At 39.3% G+C, this 16,645-nt stretch overlaps 1 protein-coding gene across 1 annotated transcript in view; it reads left to right on the forward strand.

Moving 5' to 3' along the window:
• The first annotated feature begins 9,805 nt into the window (after nt 1-9,805).
• Nucleotides 9,806-16,645, forward strand: part of SERPINF1 (serpin family F member 1) — a 37,303-nt gene continuing 30,463 nt past the window's right edge. The window contains exon 1 of the mRNA XM_007485756.3: nt 9,806-9,903. Coding sequence (XP_007485818.3) covers nt 9,888-9,903 — 16 coding nt within the window. The 5' untranslated portion in view covers nt 9,806-9,887. The remainder of the gene's footprint in view (nt 9,904-16,645) is intronic.

The raw sequence follows: 16,645 nt of genomic DNA on the forward strand, positions 1-16,645 counted from the left end.
CTCGTTATATTTCTCCAAAACGAATTGAGAACATTCAAAAATTGAGTGCTCCTACCACTAAGAAACAGCTGAGAGCAATTTTAGGAGCAACAGGGTTTTGTAGACAATGGATTCCTTGCTATGGGGAAATCACTAAACCCCTTATAGCATTAACAAAGGATTCAGTTCCTGAACCCCTCAAATTAGAGCCTGAACACTTGTCAGCTCTAACAGATCTGAAAAAGGCTATCATGTCTGCCCCTGCTCTAGGCATCCCAGATTACAACAAGCCATTTACTTTATATGTGCATGAGCGAAGAGGAGTAGCCTCTGGTGTGTTAACTCAGACTTTGGGACCTTCTCAGCGCCCAATTGCTTATTATTCTGCCCAACTAGACCCAGTAGCAGCAGGAGCACCACCATGCCTTAGAGGAGTAGCTGCTACAGCCTTACTAGTAACAAAAACCGTTGATTTAGTATTGGGATGTCCATTAACAATAATGTGCCCACATGAGATTGAAGCATTATTGGTAAAACATAGAACACAGGCATTCTCGGATCAGAGAATTACAAGGTATGAAATAACCTTATTAAATAGTGAAAATATTACCTTGAAACGCTGTTCAACTCTTAACCCTGCCACCTTGCTTCCAGATTTACCCACTTCAGGAGAACCACTACATAACTGTGAAACATTAGTGTCCATGGCAGAAAAGCCTCGAGATAATCTCTTGGACACTCCCTTAGACAATGCAGATCTGATTTTATTTACCGATGGTTCCTCTTTTATGAGGGATGGCATACGTTACACTGGAGCTGCCGTAGTCTCAGAATTTGCCACTGAATGGTCAGCTTCACTACCTTCTAACATTAGCGCTCAAGGAGCAGAACTCATAGCTCTAAAACAAGCTTGTATAATTGCCAAGGATAAAAAGGCAACTATTTATACAGATTCTAGATATGCTTTCGGCATTTGTCACTCAGTCGGGATGCTATGGCTCCAAAGAGGATTTTTAACCTCAGCTGGAAAATCCATAGCTAATGCAGAAATTATTAATGAAGTTCTTTCTGCTCTCAAACTGCCTAAAGCCCTAGCTGTAGTTCATTGCTCTGCCCATACAGGTGGCTCTGACCCTGTCTCTAGAGGAAATGACCGAGCAGATGCCGCTGCAAAACTAGCAGCCATAGAAGGACCTAGATTAATTTTAACATTAACAACCACTGATAATTTAAATTTATCACTCTCCTATAATGAAAAGGAAGTGGAAAAATGGAAACAAAAATTTAAAGCAAAACAAATTAATGGAGTATGGGTGTCATCTGAAGGAAAACCCCTGCTCCCTAGAAGTTTCTATAACCAAATTTGCCAATCTATTCATAAAAATGGTCATTTTGGCACCCAGGGCATCGTGGACTCTGTCAAGAGAGTATGGATAGCCCCTGGTATAACTACTGTAGCCTCTAAAGTATGTTCAGCCTGCCCTATTTGCCAGGCATATAACCAACATGCATATCGTGGAAAAGCCTTTGGGGGACGTCCTCTGGCTTACACACCTTTTGAACATCTACAGATAGATTTCATTACAATGCCAAAAGCTGGACGTTATAAATTTTGTCTAGTAATTGTAGATCAACTAACCAGATGGCCGGAAGCATTTCCTACGACCCGAGCCACAGCAGATTTTGTTGCAAAGATACTTTTAAAAGAAATTATTCCTCGTTTTGGCCTACCAGCACGTATTGACTCCGATAGAGGGAGTCATTTTACCGATTCTGTCTTAAATCAAATATATTCTTGCTTGGGGATAACTCCAAAATTCCATGTTCCATATCACCCCCAGAGCTCAGGCCAAGTGGAGAGGATGAATAAAGAACTTAAGACTATGATTGGCAAATTATGCACTGAGACCCATTTAAAATGGCCTGAAATTCTCCCTCTGGCCCTATTTTATCTTAGAAGCAGGCCTAGAGGAGACTTACATATTTCACCATTTGAGATGCTTTTTGGACATCCGCCTATACAGGCTAAGCCTTTCTCCCCGGCTTATACATCGCTATTAGGGGGAGATATTACTATTGCTTCCTATATACAGGAGTTACAGCACAAACTACGTGAACTTCATGAATCTGGAGCTGCAGTACAAGCTGGACCATTAGACTTTTCTCTGCATGACCTGAACCCAGGAGATAAAGTTTATATCAAGAATTTCAAGCGAACTGGAGCAACTGAACCTTCCTGGGAAGGACCATTCCAAATATTATTAACTACTCCAACATCTATAAAGATTGGAGAAAGAGACTCTTGGATTCACTGCTCACATGTGAAGAAAGCATCTTCTGCTGAGACTGATTGACTCTATCCTATCATATGAATTGTGACTCTATCTTATCATATGAATTGGAGATAATAATCCATAGACAAATGGATGGTTTTTTTTCAAGAATATATTGAATTACTGATTTTTTTTCCTTATTTTTTCTTATTTCTTTTTATTTTTTGATCAGAATATTTGATTTTTTTTCTCATTTTTTTGTACTGAAGGTACACATAATTAATATTAATATTATTTTTTTCCCTGCAGTAATACAAGTTAATATATATACTCTTGCTATAATATCAATATATGCCTAAAAGCTTTAAACTATGGGAACCTGCCATTTATTGATAAAATATTATAGGACTGTGATTAATGTTTGTGTCTGATTCCAGGAAAAGGGATAAAAACAAGGAGCACAGACTAAACCTCAATAGTGCCAATAGAGCACACATGAAATATTAAAGTGAGACTCAAGGTTGCGACGCTTAACTTATGTTTAAGTCGTAGGACTTCCTTGTATCTACACTCCTTTCGAAGTACTCAAACAAGTACAAAGCTTGACTATCATGCTGGCTCCCTATATCTCTGAAGGAAAAAAAATCAGACAAGGGAATGACATTTCCCCATCAAAATAGAATTCTAATTCTTTTCTTCTTATATTATGGCAACTTCCTGTAGTCTTGGCTACAAATGGCTAAGTGAAATATTACTGCATTCTGTCCTACATACTTGTGGGATAGAAATTACTTTAAACTGGACCTATACAAGGTCTATTTTGAGTTTTTCTCATGTTTTTGATTATTTTTTCTATTCTTTTGATAATTGACACATACAACCCCATAACTGAACATTGCATTCTGAGCTAAACTTGATATTTTTTTTTAATACTTACTTCAGGGGGGATTGTATTTTAATTTAAAATCTAAGAATTTTTGAATTTTTTTTGTTTGAGATTTTATTTTTATAAAAATCCAAGACTTTTGTTTAAGATTTTACTTTTATAAAAAATTCAAAGATTTTGATTTTGTTCAAGAAAAGATCTTCAAGAAAGAAGCTTGAAACTTTTATATCCAGAGAATGAACTGTTGCAGAAAGATGCCAAAAACCTACACTTCATCAAGAAGATCAAGAATGAACTTTGGATGTGATTGATTGGACTGAACTTTTGATTGAACATTTATTGTAACATTTATGCCAAAAGGGACTGCCCCTAATTTGGCTTTCTGTCAATGCGCCTAGCAAACATTGGTTTTGCTTTCTTTTCTTTTCTATTTCCTCTCTCACTATTCTAATTTCTCTTAGAAAATTGAATATTGTGTATATCTTTAGTTAGAAGTGAATTTAGAACTACAAAATGATTATGTTAAATGATCAATGGGGAGACTAGTCTCCCAATGATCATCAGGGGGGATTGTAAACCTCAAAATTCCTTAGACTTATAAATGTTGGAAATTTCACCATTGGGATATTTCATACTTGGAAAATTTCTTACTGATAGTCTATTGGAATGGGAACTCCATTGGCATGGGAGGTTCCTTCTCTTCCCTTCTTAAGATTACTTTAGGACAGAAACCCTTTGCTGAACAATGGAAAGGACTTTGACCTATGCTTAAGCATAGAACAGGAATTTCTTTGAGTCTTGATTGATTTAGAATTGATACAATGGAGATACTTGGAATAAATCTCCACCCTATTCAGTCCTAATAGGATTGAGTAAGGGCTGCAGCCTAGATCAAAATTTAATTATTCCAATCTCTACCATACTCAAGTTAACAGGATTTAGAAAGGGCTGTAGCAAAGGAGTATAGATTTAATCATTGGAAAATATGACCTTCAACAGACATGTGCAAAAAGCCAGAAACCTCTGGGCGGTCCTGGGTTAAGCGAGAGCCTCCATTGACAGGGAAATTGATGAAGAGTGATTGGTAGATGTGAGGACTGAGGGGAGGCAACTTGGATGGTGTCCTTAAAGATAGGAGGGTCTGGAGACTGAAGAGGGTTGAGGTTTTGGTCGGTGGTTCCTGGGCTCTGAGGAAGCTTGCTCTGAAGGAAGCTGAAGGTGGGGGCCTCTGAGACTGTTTCTCCATTTTGGACACGTGAGTGAAAGGGACTGATCTTTTTTCTTTGCCCCAGCTATCTAAGGGCTTGGGCCTTTTGGCCCAGCCTAAACAGAAGGGGTATTTAAGCCCTATTCCCTTCTCTCCCCTTTCTCTCTCTATATATATCTCTAATTCCTTTCTTGCTCCTATTGTAATTAAACTCCAAAAAAGGCTGACGGCTGACTTGAGTTTTTCATTTAGGAATTACATAGCTGATTCCTTGGCGACCTTAAATTAATATATATCAGTCTTTTAAAGTGATTCCCTTGTAACACTAGAGTGATTTTAAATGGAGTTTATCTTTCTAACTCTTGTTGCTGATTGTTGTTGGAAATATATAGAAATGCTGATGATTTATGTGAGTTTATTTTGTATCCTGCAACTGCTAAAATTATTAATGATTCCTACTAGCTTTTTAGTTGATTTTCTAGGATTCTCTAAATATACCATCATATCATCTGCAAAGATATTTTACTTTCTTCACTGCCTATTTTACTCACTTCAATTTCTTTTTCTTCTTTAATTGCTACCACCATCATTTCTAAAATAATATTAAATAATAGTGGTGATAATGGGCAATCTTGCTTCACTTCTAATCTAACTGGGAAGGCTTCTAACTTATCCCCATTGCAGATGATACTTGCTGATAGTTTTAAATAAATACTGCTTATTATTTTGAGGAAAGGCCTTTTTATTCCTATACTTTCTAGTGTAGTTAATAGGAATGGGTGTTGTATTTTGTCAAAGGTTTTTTCTACATCTATTGAGATGATCATGTGATTTCTGTTAATTCAATTATTGATATGGTCAATTATGTGGATGGTTTTCCTAATATTTTTTTTAAACCCTTGCCTTCCTTCTTGAAGTCAATACTGTATATTGGCTCCAAGGCAGAAGAGTGGTAAGGGCTAGGCAATGGGGGTCAAGTGACTTGCCCAGTGTCACACAGCTGGGAAGTGTCTGAGGCCAGATTTGAACCTAAGACCTGCCATTTCTAGGCCTGGCTCTCAATCCACTGAGCTACCCAGCTGCCCCATGGTTTTCCTAATATTAAACCAGTCTTGCATTCCTGGTATAAATCCCACCTGGTCATAGTGAATAATCCTTGTGATGACTTGCTGTAGTCTCTTTGCTAGTATTTTATTTAAGATTTTTGCATCTATGTTCATTAAAGAGATTGATCTGTAATTTTCTTTCTCTATTTTTGGTCTTCCTGGTTAGAAATCAGTACCATATTTGTGTCATAAAAAGAATTTGGTAGGACTCCTTTACTTATTTTGTCAGACAGTTTGTATAGTATTGGTATTAGTTATTTAAATGTTTGTTAGAATTCACTCATGAATCCATCTGACCCTGGGGATTTTTTTTTCTTATGGAGTTCCTTGATGGCTTGTTCAATCTCTTTCTCTGAGATGGTATTATTTAAGTATTCTATTTCCTCTTTTGTTAATCTAGGCACTTCATATTTTTGTAAATATTTACCCATTTCACCTAAACTGTCATATTTGTTGCCACATAATTGGGCATAGTAGTTCTTAATAATTGTCTTAATTTCCTCTTCATTAGAGGTGAGATTGCCCTTTTCATTTTTGGTACTATTAATTTGATTCTCTTCTTTCTTTTGATTAGATTTACCAGTACTTTATCTATTTTATTTGTTTTTTTCAAAGTATCAGCTCCTAGTCTTATTTATTAGTTCAATCGTTCCTTTATTTTCAATTTTATTAATTTCTCTTTTAATTTTTAGGATTTTTAATTTAGTTTTTATCTGGAGATTTTTTAAAATCTGGATATTTTTTTGACCCTTCATTAATGATTTTTATTTATTTTATTTTAATTTTATTTTTTTGGTATGTATATATTTATTTATTTTAAACTATTTTCCCATGGTTACATGATTCATGTTCTTTCCTTTACCTCCTCCCTCCCTGCCTCAAAGCCAAAAAGTTATTCCATTGGGTTTTACATGTGCTAATGATCAAGACCTATTTCCATATTATTAATATTTGTAATAGTGTGATTGTTTAGAGTCGCCATTCCCTATCTGGGGATTTTAAATTTGTTCTCTTTTTAATTTTTTACGTTGCAAGCCCAATTCATTGATCTCTTCCCTCTCTATTTTGGTGATATATGTACTCAGAGATAGAAATTTTCCCCTGAGTACTGTACTGCTTTGGCTGAATCCCATAGATTTTGATATGTTTTTCTTCATTGTCATTCTCTTCAATGAAATCAGTAATTGTTTCTATGATTTGTTTTTTGACCTACCAGTTTTGAAGAATTAGATTATTTAGTTTCCAATTAATTTTAGGCATATTCATTTTTTTTATCCCTGCTCAATTTTCTCCAGATATCTATTAACTCTAATTTTTCTAGCATTTCATTTACTTCCTTTACTTCTTTCTTATTTATTTTTTGGTTTGATTTATCTAGTTCTTATAGGGGAAGGTTGAGGTCCCCCACTAGTATGGTTTTACTATCTATTTCCTCCTTAAGCTCCTTTAGTTTCTCCTTTAGAAATCTGGATCCTATACCATTTGGTACATAAATATTTAGTATTGATATTACTTCATTATTTATATTATCTTTTATCAAGCTGTAATTACCTTCCTTATCTCTTTTAATCAGATCAATTTTTTACTTTAACTTTGTCTGGTACCATGATTGCTACTCCTGCTTTTTTAAACTTTAGATGATGCATAATAAATTCTGCTCCAGTCTTTTACCTTTAATCTGTGTGTGTCACCCTGCCTCAAATGTGTTTCTTGTAAACAACATATAGTAGGATTCTGGTTTTTAATCCACTCTACTATCTGCTTCTGTTTTATGGGTGAATTCATCCCATTCACATTCAGAGTTATGATTACTAACTGTGTATTGCCCTCTATCTTATTTTCCTCTTTTGATTCTGCTCTATTTCCTTTTACTCTGTTCCTCCTAATCAGTGTTTTGCTTTTTATCACCCCCCCCACTTTCCCCTCCCTCTAACTACCTCCCCTTTCCCTTGTCTTATTCTCCTTCTACTTCTTTGTAAAGTAAGATATAATTATATACTGTAAAATTGAGATTTGAACTCTGGACTTCAATCCCCACAAGTCCTTGCTCCACTTCCCCAAAATGCTTTGTAATCTCACGGGAATTCTGAGATGGGCCGAGATCGAGGAAGGATTTAAGCTGATGGCAAAGGCTTTTGGCTCTTTTCTCTTTTTTGGACTTCCGTTTTGGAGCAGAGGCGTCTCTTCCATGATGTGAGGTTATTTTGTCTAGGCCTCTGGCCTAGGCACATGTTTCTTACTTGCATATTCTTTAATCCTTAATCTTTAATAAACCTCTAAAAATATAATACTCCTTGCATAGAGAAACTAATTTCTACCTGCCTCAGTCTCCCCATATTCCTAAATTTTAACTGTTACAATACCCCAATAAGTATATTTGTTTTTCCCTCCCTGAGCCAGTTACAATGAGAGTAAAGTTTAAGCACTGCCTGTCAACGCTCTTATCCTCCCCTCTCCATAATGATTTTTCATGCCTCTTTATATTATATAACTTACCCCATTCTATCTCTCCCTTCCCTTTTCTATTGTGCCATCCTCTTTTTACTCCTTTATTTTTTACATATCATATACATACATACATATCACTTCATATGATCATGTATACATATACATCATATATCATACATCCTCATATATATCATATCATCATAATCAGTTTACTTCCCCACCTTCTTTCTAAGTATATTCCTTCTATCTTCTCTGTTACTAAGAGTAATTTTTGAGAATTACAGATATCTTCTTTCCATATAGAAATACAAACATTTTTACCTTAATGAAGCCCTTAAATTTTCTCTTTCTTATTTACCTTTTTAGGTTTCTCTTGGGTCTCATGTTTGGACTTCAAATTTTTTGTTTAAGTCTGACTTATTCCTCAGGAAAACTTATAAATCTTCTATCTTATTGAATGTCCATTTTCCCCCCCTAAAAGAATATACTCAGCTATGCTAGATAGGTGACTCTGGGTTGTAAACCTAGATCTTTTGCCTTCCTCAATATCACACTCCATGCCTTCCAGTCCTTTAATGTAGAAGTTGCTAGGTCCTGTATGATGCTGATTTTAGCTCCATGATATTTGAATTATTTCTTTCTGGCTGCTTGAAGAATTTTCTCCTTGGATTGGGGACTCAAATTGAGCTTATTATATTCCTAGAAGTTGCCATTTGAGGATTTCTTTCTGGAGGTGATTTATAAATTCTATTGACTTCAATTTTATTTTCTTGTTTGAGGATATCTGGGCAGTTTTCTTTGATTATTTCTTGTATTATGATGTCCAGGCTTTTTTTTTTTAATCATGGCTTTCAGGTAGTCTTCTTAAATTGTCTCTCCTGGATCTATTTTCCATATCAGTTTTTTTCAATGAGATATTTCATGTTTTTTTTCTTTTTTTCCCTTTTTTTCATTCTTTTGGGTTTTTAAAAATTAGTTTTTGATTTCTCATGAAATCATTAGTTTCTAGTTGCTCAATTCTAATTTTTAAAAAACTCTTGCCTTCTTTCTTACAACCAATACTTGGTATTGGTTCCAAGACAGAAGAGTGGTAAGGTCTAGGCAATGGGGGTCAAGTGGGCTTGTCAGGATCACACAGTTAGGAAGTGTCTGAGGCCAGATTTGAACCTAGGACTTCCTGTCTCTAGATCTGGCTCTCAATCCACTGAGCCACCCAGCTGCCTCCTCAAATCTAATTTTAAGCCCTGATTTTCCTTTGTCAGATTTTGGTTCTCCTTTTTCATTTCTTCTTGCATTGCTTTCATTTCTCTTCCCCACATTTCTTCTCTTAATTGGTTTTTGAAGTCTTTTTTGAGCTCTTCCTGAATCTGTGTCTAATCTATACTGTTCTTTTGGACTTTGTGTACCTTTGGTTTGCTTTCATTGTCCCCTTTTGTGAATATACCTTGCTCTTTGCATCAACATTCTTTAGAGAGGGGCTTTTATTGTTGTTTGCTCATTTTTCCTACCCTTTTATTGGTAAGCTCTGTTTTCTGGGAGATTAGGGTACCCTCTTAAACTTCAGTCCTATGATGCTACCCTTAGCTTTTTTTCTTTTCTGTGTTTCTGCTAGTTTCATGAGCAATGAGCTCGGAGAGCCACCTCCCACTGATGAGTCAATTAACCCTTGAGATGCTGATAGCTTAAAGACTTGTGCATAAGGTTTTGATCTTTCTCAGGCCAGGAACTGCTCAAATTCTAGCCTCAGGCTTAGATGTAAGTTTTTTTGGTCTCACTGTGTACTTGATCTAATTGGGCACAGAGTTGATTGCCCTGTTCCAGAGCTCCACCCTGAGCCCTTGCAAAGAGATATAAACCCATTTCCAGACCACTAACCACCCCAAATTGGGATCTCTATGCTCACTCCAAGCCCAGTCTGGGGCTCCTGGCTTCCTTCTAGGCCCAGGCAGATTAGCTCTCTTCAGCACAGACCATTCTGGCCTAGGACTATGGACTTCTCCTCAGGTTTGACATTTCAAAGGGTATGGGTTGGCTTGGACCACTATTTGCCCAGGCAGGACGTTCCAAACGTGGGACAGCAGATGTGGGGTAGGGGCGTGTGGCTTGCTCTTCACTCCTTGCTACAGCCTCTTGCTGACTGGGCTCCCTCTCACCCCCGTGCCCCAGTTATTCTCTGCCTACTGTTTGGGTTTTGCTTGAAAGTTTCACTCTGTCTCCTTGTTGGTTCTTTCTCTCCCGGTTTTGTTTTGTGGCTTTATTTTAATGTTGGTTGGAGAGGATTCTCATGGGGGACTCTGAGCTTTCCTGCTTTACTCCGCCATCTTGGTTCCACCTTGGAACTCCTCCTTCTGCATAAACTTAAAAAAAAAACAAACCACCCTTCCCTTCTGCTTGGAGTCAATACTAAGTATTGGTTCTAAGGCAGAAGAGCAGTAGAGGTTAGGTAATTGGGGTTAAGTGACTTGCCCAGGGTCACACAGCTAGGAAGTATCTGAGGCCAAATTTGAATCTAGGATCTTTACCTTTAAACTTGGCTTTTAATCCACTGAGCCACTTAGTTGCTTCCATAACTACATAATCTCAAAAAACAAATTCAGTGGGTTTCTTTAAGAGAGAAAGCAATGGCTAATGACTGAGAGATTTGTAGATAATGGATATGGTTATAATGGAGAGAACACTCTGTTCTGAAGTTAGAGTCCCGATCCCACCTCTGATTCTTATCATTTTGTGATATTGCATGTCTTCCTACCTCCTTTGCACTCCATTTTCTCTTCTGAAAAATAAAAGAATTGCATTAGGTTGCCCTAGAGCTGCACTCCCCTGATAATCAGAGATGGCATACTGAGGCAGGAGGACCAAAGGTCCAAGGATGGGGATGCAAATGGCGTGCTCTTTGGGTAAAACCTGGTTCAGCTGGGCAATGAGATAAGATAAGACTGGAGGTCTAGCTTGGGGTCAGAATTAGGAAGGCTGTCAAGGCCCTTGCTGAAGAATCCGAATTGTTTCCTGGTGGCAGTAGGGAGTCATGGAAGGTTCCTGAGAAAGGCAACATGTCAATAATCTAGCATTGGCATGTCGGATATATTGGAGAGAGCTACCCCATGCTATCACCATGGTCCAACTACCCTACCTATTTCAGGCATAGAGCTATGTTGTATGGGATATATCAGGAACAGTGGAACTGTGGGGAGAAGGTTACCTTCTCTCTTTGATAGTCAAGCTAATGCTGCTCTAATGGTTATTAGAAGGAAGGATTTAAAAAAAATAGGAGGGGCAATTAGGTGGTTCAGAGGATGGAACATCAAGTCTGGAGACAGGAGGCCCTGGGTTCAAATTTGGCCTTGGACACTTCCTAGCTGTGTGACCCTGGGCAAGTCACTTAACCCCAATTGCCTAGCCCTTACGACTCATCTGCCTTAGAACTGATACCAGACAGAAGAAAGAATTTAGAACAAAATAGGAGACAAAATTCTTGTCTTCAGAAAGCCTCGGAGTCTGTGGCTAGGAAAATGAGACGCTCATATTCAAGGACCCAGAAATGGCAGGAGATTGATATTTCCATAATGGCAAGAGACACTGATTCAATGATGGCTCCCCCTCCCCTTCGCCGGTTGTTTTAGTCACGTATGACTTCACAGATGATGAGGTCTAAATGTGTTAACAAGGTGTTAACATCTCGCACTGCTTCCACAAAGTGCGAACACCTTTCTCTGATGAGTCAGAAGGGAGCAACCTCATTACAAAATTGATTATGTCTTTAAATTGCTCAGCCCTGGAGGAGAGGATAAGTTCACAGGTTTGGGAAGGCCACCGGCTTCTGTTCCTTGGAGAGTTTGGGGCAGGGGGAGAGGATTTATTGATCTCTCTCCTGTTTCCTGCCCCCCTTTAGCCATAGTGTCTAGAGCAAGACCACTTGGCCATAAAGAGGCCCCCTAGCCAGGATGGGGAGAGTTAGAGGCAGAGATGAGGAAACAGAGGCAAACTCTGGACAGACATGCTTAGAGGCTCCGTTACTCAAACAGGAGGACCCCTGGCAGCAAACAAATACAAGAGCTGGCGCTAGACTTCAGTGAGAGAGAGTCCTGGCCATCTGAGTTGAACTGCAGAAGTAGCAGAACCTAGTAAGAGCCCTGCTTAGAAGGGATCTCAGTGGGTAGCTCAGTGGATTGAAAGCTAGACCTAGAGATGGGAGGTCCTGGGTTCAAATCTGGCCTCAGACACTTCCCAGCTGTGTGACCCTGGGCAAGTCACTTAACCCCATTGCCTAGCCCTTACCGCTCTTCTGCCTTGGAGCCAATACACAATATTGACTCCAAGATGGAAGGTAAGGGTTTAAAAAAAAAAAGAAGGGATCTCAGTGGAGAAGTGGGACCTAGTAGGGAGGTCTGTGAGAATTCTAGTGGCGATAAAGGACTTCAGGCACTCGAATACTGAAATAGAGAGTAATAACTTGGTCATATGCATCATTACATGTTTACCTCACCACCATTATTTATTCTTTGTGCCCACTTTTCCCAGGGACATTGTCTATATTTGTGGAGGAGGGAGTCCTGGTTTGTTTCTTTTAAACCCTCACCTTCTGTCTTAGAATCAGTACTGAGTATTGGCTCCAAGACAGAAGAGTGATAAGGGCTAGGCAATGGGGGTCAAGTGACTTGTCCAGGGCCACACAGCTAGGAAGTGTCTGAGGTCAGATTGGAACCCAGGATCTTCCATCTCTGGGCCTGGCTCTCAATCCACTGAGCTACCCAGCTGCCCCCTGGAATGGATTTCTTGAGGCATTCTCATCAAAGGTTTTCATGTTATAATCTGCAAAACTAAAATTCAGAGAGGTATATGACTTTCCCAAGGTCACCCAGGTGGAATTTGGCCAAATTGAGATGGAACCCAACCTAAAACCAGCCCTAGCTCTTTTCCTATTTGCCCCAATGCCATTAGCCATTGGTATCAGAGTCAAATAGAAACTTGCCACTAACCTATCCATAAGGAACAATATGGGCTATTGACTTACTGAACACTCTTGACTTGGAAAACTATATATTATCACTATCTATGTTTTATTGTATTTGCATTTATTTGGTTAAGTATTTCCCAATCAGGTCTTTATCTAAGTCCAGCAGCATTTAGGGGTATTGTGGGTCAGATGTGTGTTTGGCATTTCTCCCCCAGCCTATGCCAAAATTTTTGAATCCTGATTTTTTTTTTTCATCTACGATGTGGGTGATTCTTCTCTCCTTTGTGTCATTCATCAAATATGCTGTCTTCTCAAGTTATTGACAAAAATGTCAACTAGGGCAGGACTTTGCACAGATCCCTGGGAGTTCTCCACCAGAGGGGCCATCCCAAGTTAATAATGAAGCACCAGGGACTATTCTGTTTGTTTTTTTTTACTTTAATTTTTTATTGAAAAATTTTATTTAATTAATTTAGAATATTTTCCCATGGTTACATGATTCATGTTCTTTCCTTCCCCTTTGCCCCAGCTGATATGAAAATCCACTGGGTTTTACATGTGTCATTGATCAAGACCTATTTCCATATTATTGATATTTGCACTAGGGTGATCACTTAGAGTCTACATCCCCAATCATATCCCCATTGAACCATGTGACCAAGCAGTTGCTTGTCTTCTGTGTTTCCGATCCCACAGTTCTTCCTCTGGATGTGGTTAGTGTTCTTTCTCACGAGTCCCTCAGAATTGTCCTGGATCATTGCATTGCTACCAACAGAGAAGCAGTGACTATTCTTTGAGTCTGATCATCCAGACACATCCAAATCCACCTAACTGGACCACTGCTGCCCACATCTCTCTATCTATTCCCACAAGAATAGAGTAAGAGATGTTAGCAAATGCTTTGCCCAAAATGTAGGTAAACTATATCTACAGGCTAGATCTTTAGATCCCATGACTAGAATGGTATAGTGGGAGTTGAATACTTCTCGTGTACAAAATAGAAGGTGCCCTAAAAGGTAGACTAGCCCGTTCATTGGCTGTGTGTGGGGAAATGAGGTAATTAGCTAGGTCCCCTCTCTATGTAAGGGACTGATGCTATAGCTGTGTATATTTTAGGAAAAGCTTTTCTAAATGCAGTAGCTCCCACTTCTCTCTCCTCCTGCCTTGACCCAAGTTCCTCTTGGCTTGGCATTGGATCTAAAGTATAAAATTGCTCCCATTAGATTCTTGGTAAGTGGTTCTCCACATGGTGAGTTATTTTGTCCCAGCCTGTAATCTGGGGGAATCTCCAAATGTAGCTTCTGATCACAAATCCCCAAAGGGAACACACTGGCCATCACGATGAAAATACTTTGACTCCAGGAAAGTGGAGTTAAAAATAAGGCCAAGGCTGAGCCCTCTCTAGAGGCAGTAGAGTTCCTAACTTCCTTAGACCCAAGAAAACAAAGGATTGCTCCCAGAACCAGTTGGTTGAGGAGAATTGTCATTCATTCATGCTTAAGACCTCTGGAGTTCAAGCTAGTAGAATAGGAGAGGCAGCAATGATTTGGAGGCTGGATATGGTGTCAAAGAACCTACATTCAAATTCTGGCTCACACACTAGATACTTAACTCTGAGCAAGTTGTTTAACTCCTCCAGGCATCAATTTCCTCATCTATAAAAACTGGGGGAGAGGGGGAAGCTGGGTAGCTCAGTGGATTGAGAGCCAGGTCTCAGGAGCTCCTAGGTTCAAATCTGGCCTCAGATACTTCCCAGCTGTGTGACCCTGGGCAAGTCACTTGACCCCCATTGCCTCACCCTTACCACTCTTTTGCCTTGGAATCGATACACAGTGTTGTTTCCAAGAAGGATGGTAAAGGTTTAAAAAAATAAAACAAAAAACTTGGTGGCCTCGAAGTTCCTGATTCAGCTCTAAATCTAAATCTAGGATTCTTTGGTCTCTAAGTGCCCCAGGCAATTCTTAAGACTATGTAGGCATTAGGAAGAAGAGTTCTTTCCTGGGGAGTACTCTATGCCAGTGAAATCATGTTTTGTTGTGCAGTTGCTTCTCACTTGTGTCTGACTCTTCATGACCCTATTTGGGGTTTTCTTGGTGGAGATACCGGAGTGAATTGCCATTTCCTTCTCCAGATCATTTTCCAGATGAGGAAACTGAATTCAGCAGGGTTAAGTGACTTGCCCAGGGTCACTCAGCTAGTCATTGTCTGAGGCTGGATTTAAATTCAGGAAGCTGAATTTTCCCAACTCCAGACCCTGTGCTCTATCAACTGTTCCACCTTGCAACCTGGTGAAATCATAAATGTTTTATTTTTAAAGAATTTCCTTTTGAATATGGAAATAGGTCTTGATCAATGACACATGTAAAACCCAGTGGAATTGCTCCTTGACTACTGGAGGAGGGGAAGAAGGAGGAGAGAGAAAGAACATGAAAAGAATGGAAAAATATTCTAAATCAATTAATTAAATAAAAAATTTCAAATTAAAAAAAGAATTTGCTTTTGTACTATTATACTAGTACCAGGTACCCTGAGTGGCTCATTAAGTGAGCATTGGAAGATTCAAGGTCAGGAGCTGTCTGTCTTCTCCTAAACAGCTGCTTGCTGTGCTCAGCCCCCCTCCCTAGCCCACCCCCAATCTCAGCCTCCACTCAGCATCCTGCTAGGCAGCTCTGCCTTTTTCCTCCCGTGGCTGGGCTTCAGGGATTTGCTGGAGCCAGCTGAAACTGCCTACTTGTGAAACCTTCAGTGTGAGTATTTACACCTTGGAAATGAGCAAATACTACAAATTAGAGCTTGATTAATTGTTTTGTTGATTGTCTAGATTTAAGAAAGGAATGGGGAAAAGGTTAATAATGAGAATTAAACTTAAAATGTGTCCTGCAAATTTTTTTTCAGAAAGCCTATTGTTAAATATTTACCCACATAGCCCTGCTGTTAGATTTGTGTAGTTTGGTCACAGATCAGACATCCAAACTGAAAGAGAAAAGGGAAGAAGAGAGGAAGGAAGCTGAAAGAGGAAGATAAAGGTGGAGAGCCTAGGGGAAAGAGAGGGGGTAATAAAGGAGAGGAGAGAGAACAGAATCTTCCCTGAGAAATCCATGTAATCCCTCTCTGGCTCAGGCTCTCTCTGTCTCTCTCTCTGTCTCTGTCTCTCTGTCTCTTTCTCTATATGTTTCTCTCTCTGTCTCTGTGTCTCTTGTCTCTGTCTCTCTCTATCTCTCTGTCTCTGTCTCTCTCTGTCTCTGTGTCTCTTGTCTCTGTCTCTCTCTGTCTCTCTGTCTCTGTCTCTTTGTCTCTCTGTCTCTGTCTTTCTCTGTCTCTGTCTCTCTGTCTCTTGTCTCTGTCTCCCTCTGTCTCTCTGTCTGTCTCTCTGTCTCTCTGTCTCTCTGTCTCTGTCTCTCTCATAGCTATCATAAAGCAGACCGTGCCCCTGAGTGTAATTCCTCTTCTAGGAGACATAGTTTCTGAAGATCTTGCCACTTTACAAGTTCTCCTCTTTCCCCCATTTATGATCCCCAAACTGGGTTGATCTGAGTGGTTAGCCCCCATGACAGCAGGGTCTACCCCAAGAATAAATGAAACATGTTTGGCAGGATGAAACACTGAGCTGGACTGGATCATCTCGGAGGAAGCACAAGGGCCTGGGGTTGTGCCCACTATGAGACAGATGGTTCTTTGGTCTGTGGTTGTGGGTTTAATGGGCTAAAGGGTGGGAGGGAAGAACAGGTGCCCTTAGAAGCCATCTGTCTGTGTCTGTTGTCAAACCAATAAGCAGTGGCTGGCTATGTTAGG

This window comes from Monodelphis domestica, chromosome 2, assembly GCF_027887165.1.
Source record: "Monodelphis domestica isolate mMonDom1 chromosome 2, mMonDom1.pri, whole genome shotgun sequence".
NCBI classification, from domain to species: Eukaryota; Metazoa; Chordata; class Mammalia; order Didelphimorphia; family Didelphidae; genus Monodelphis; species Monodelphis domestica.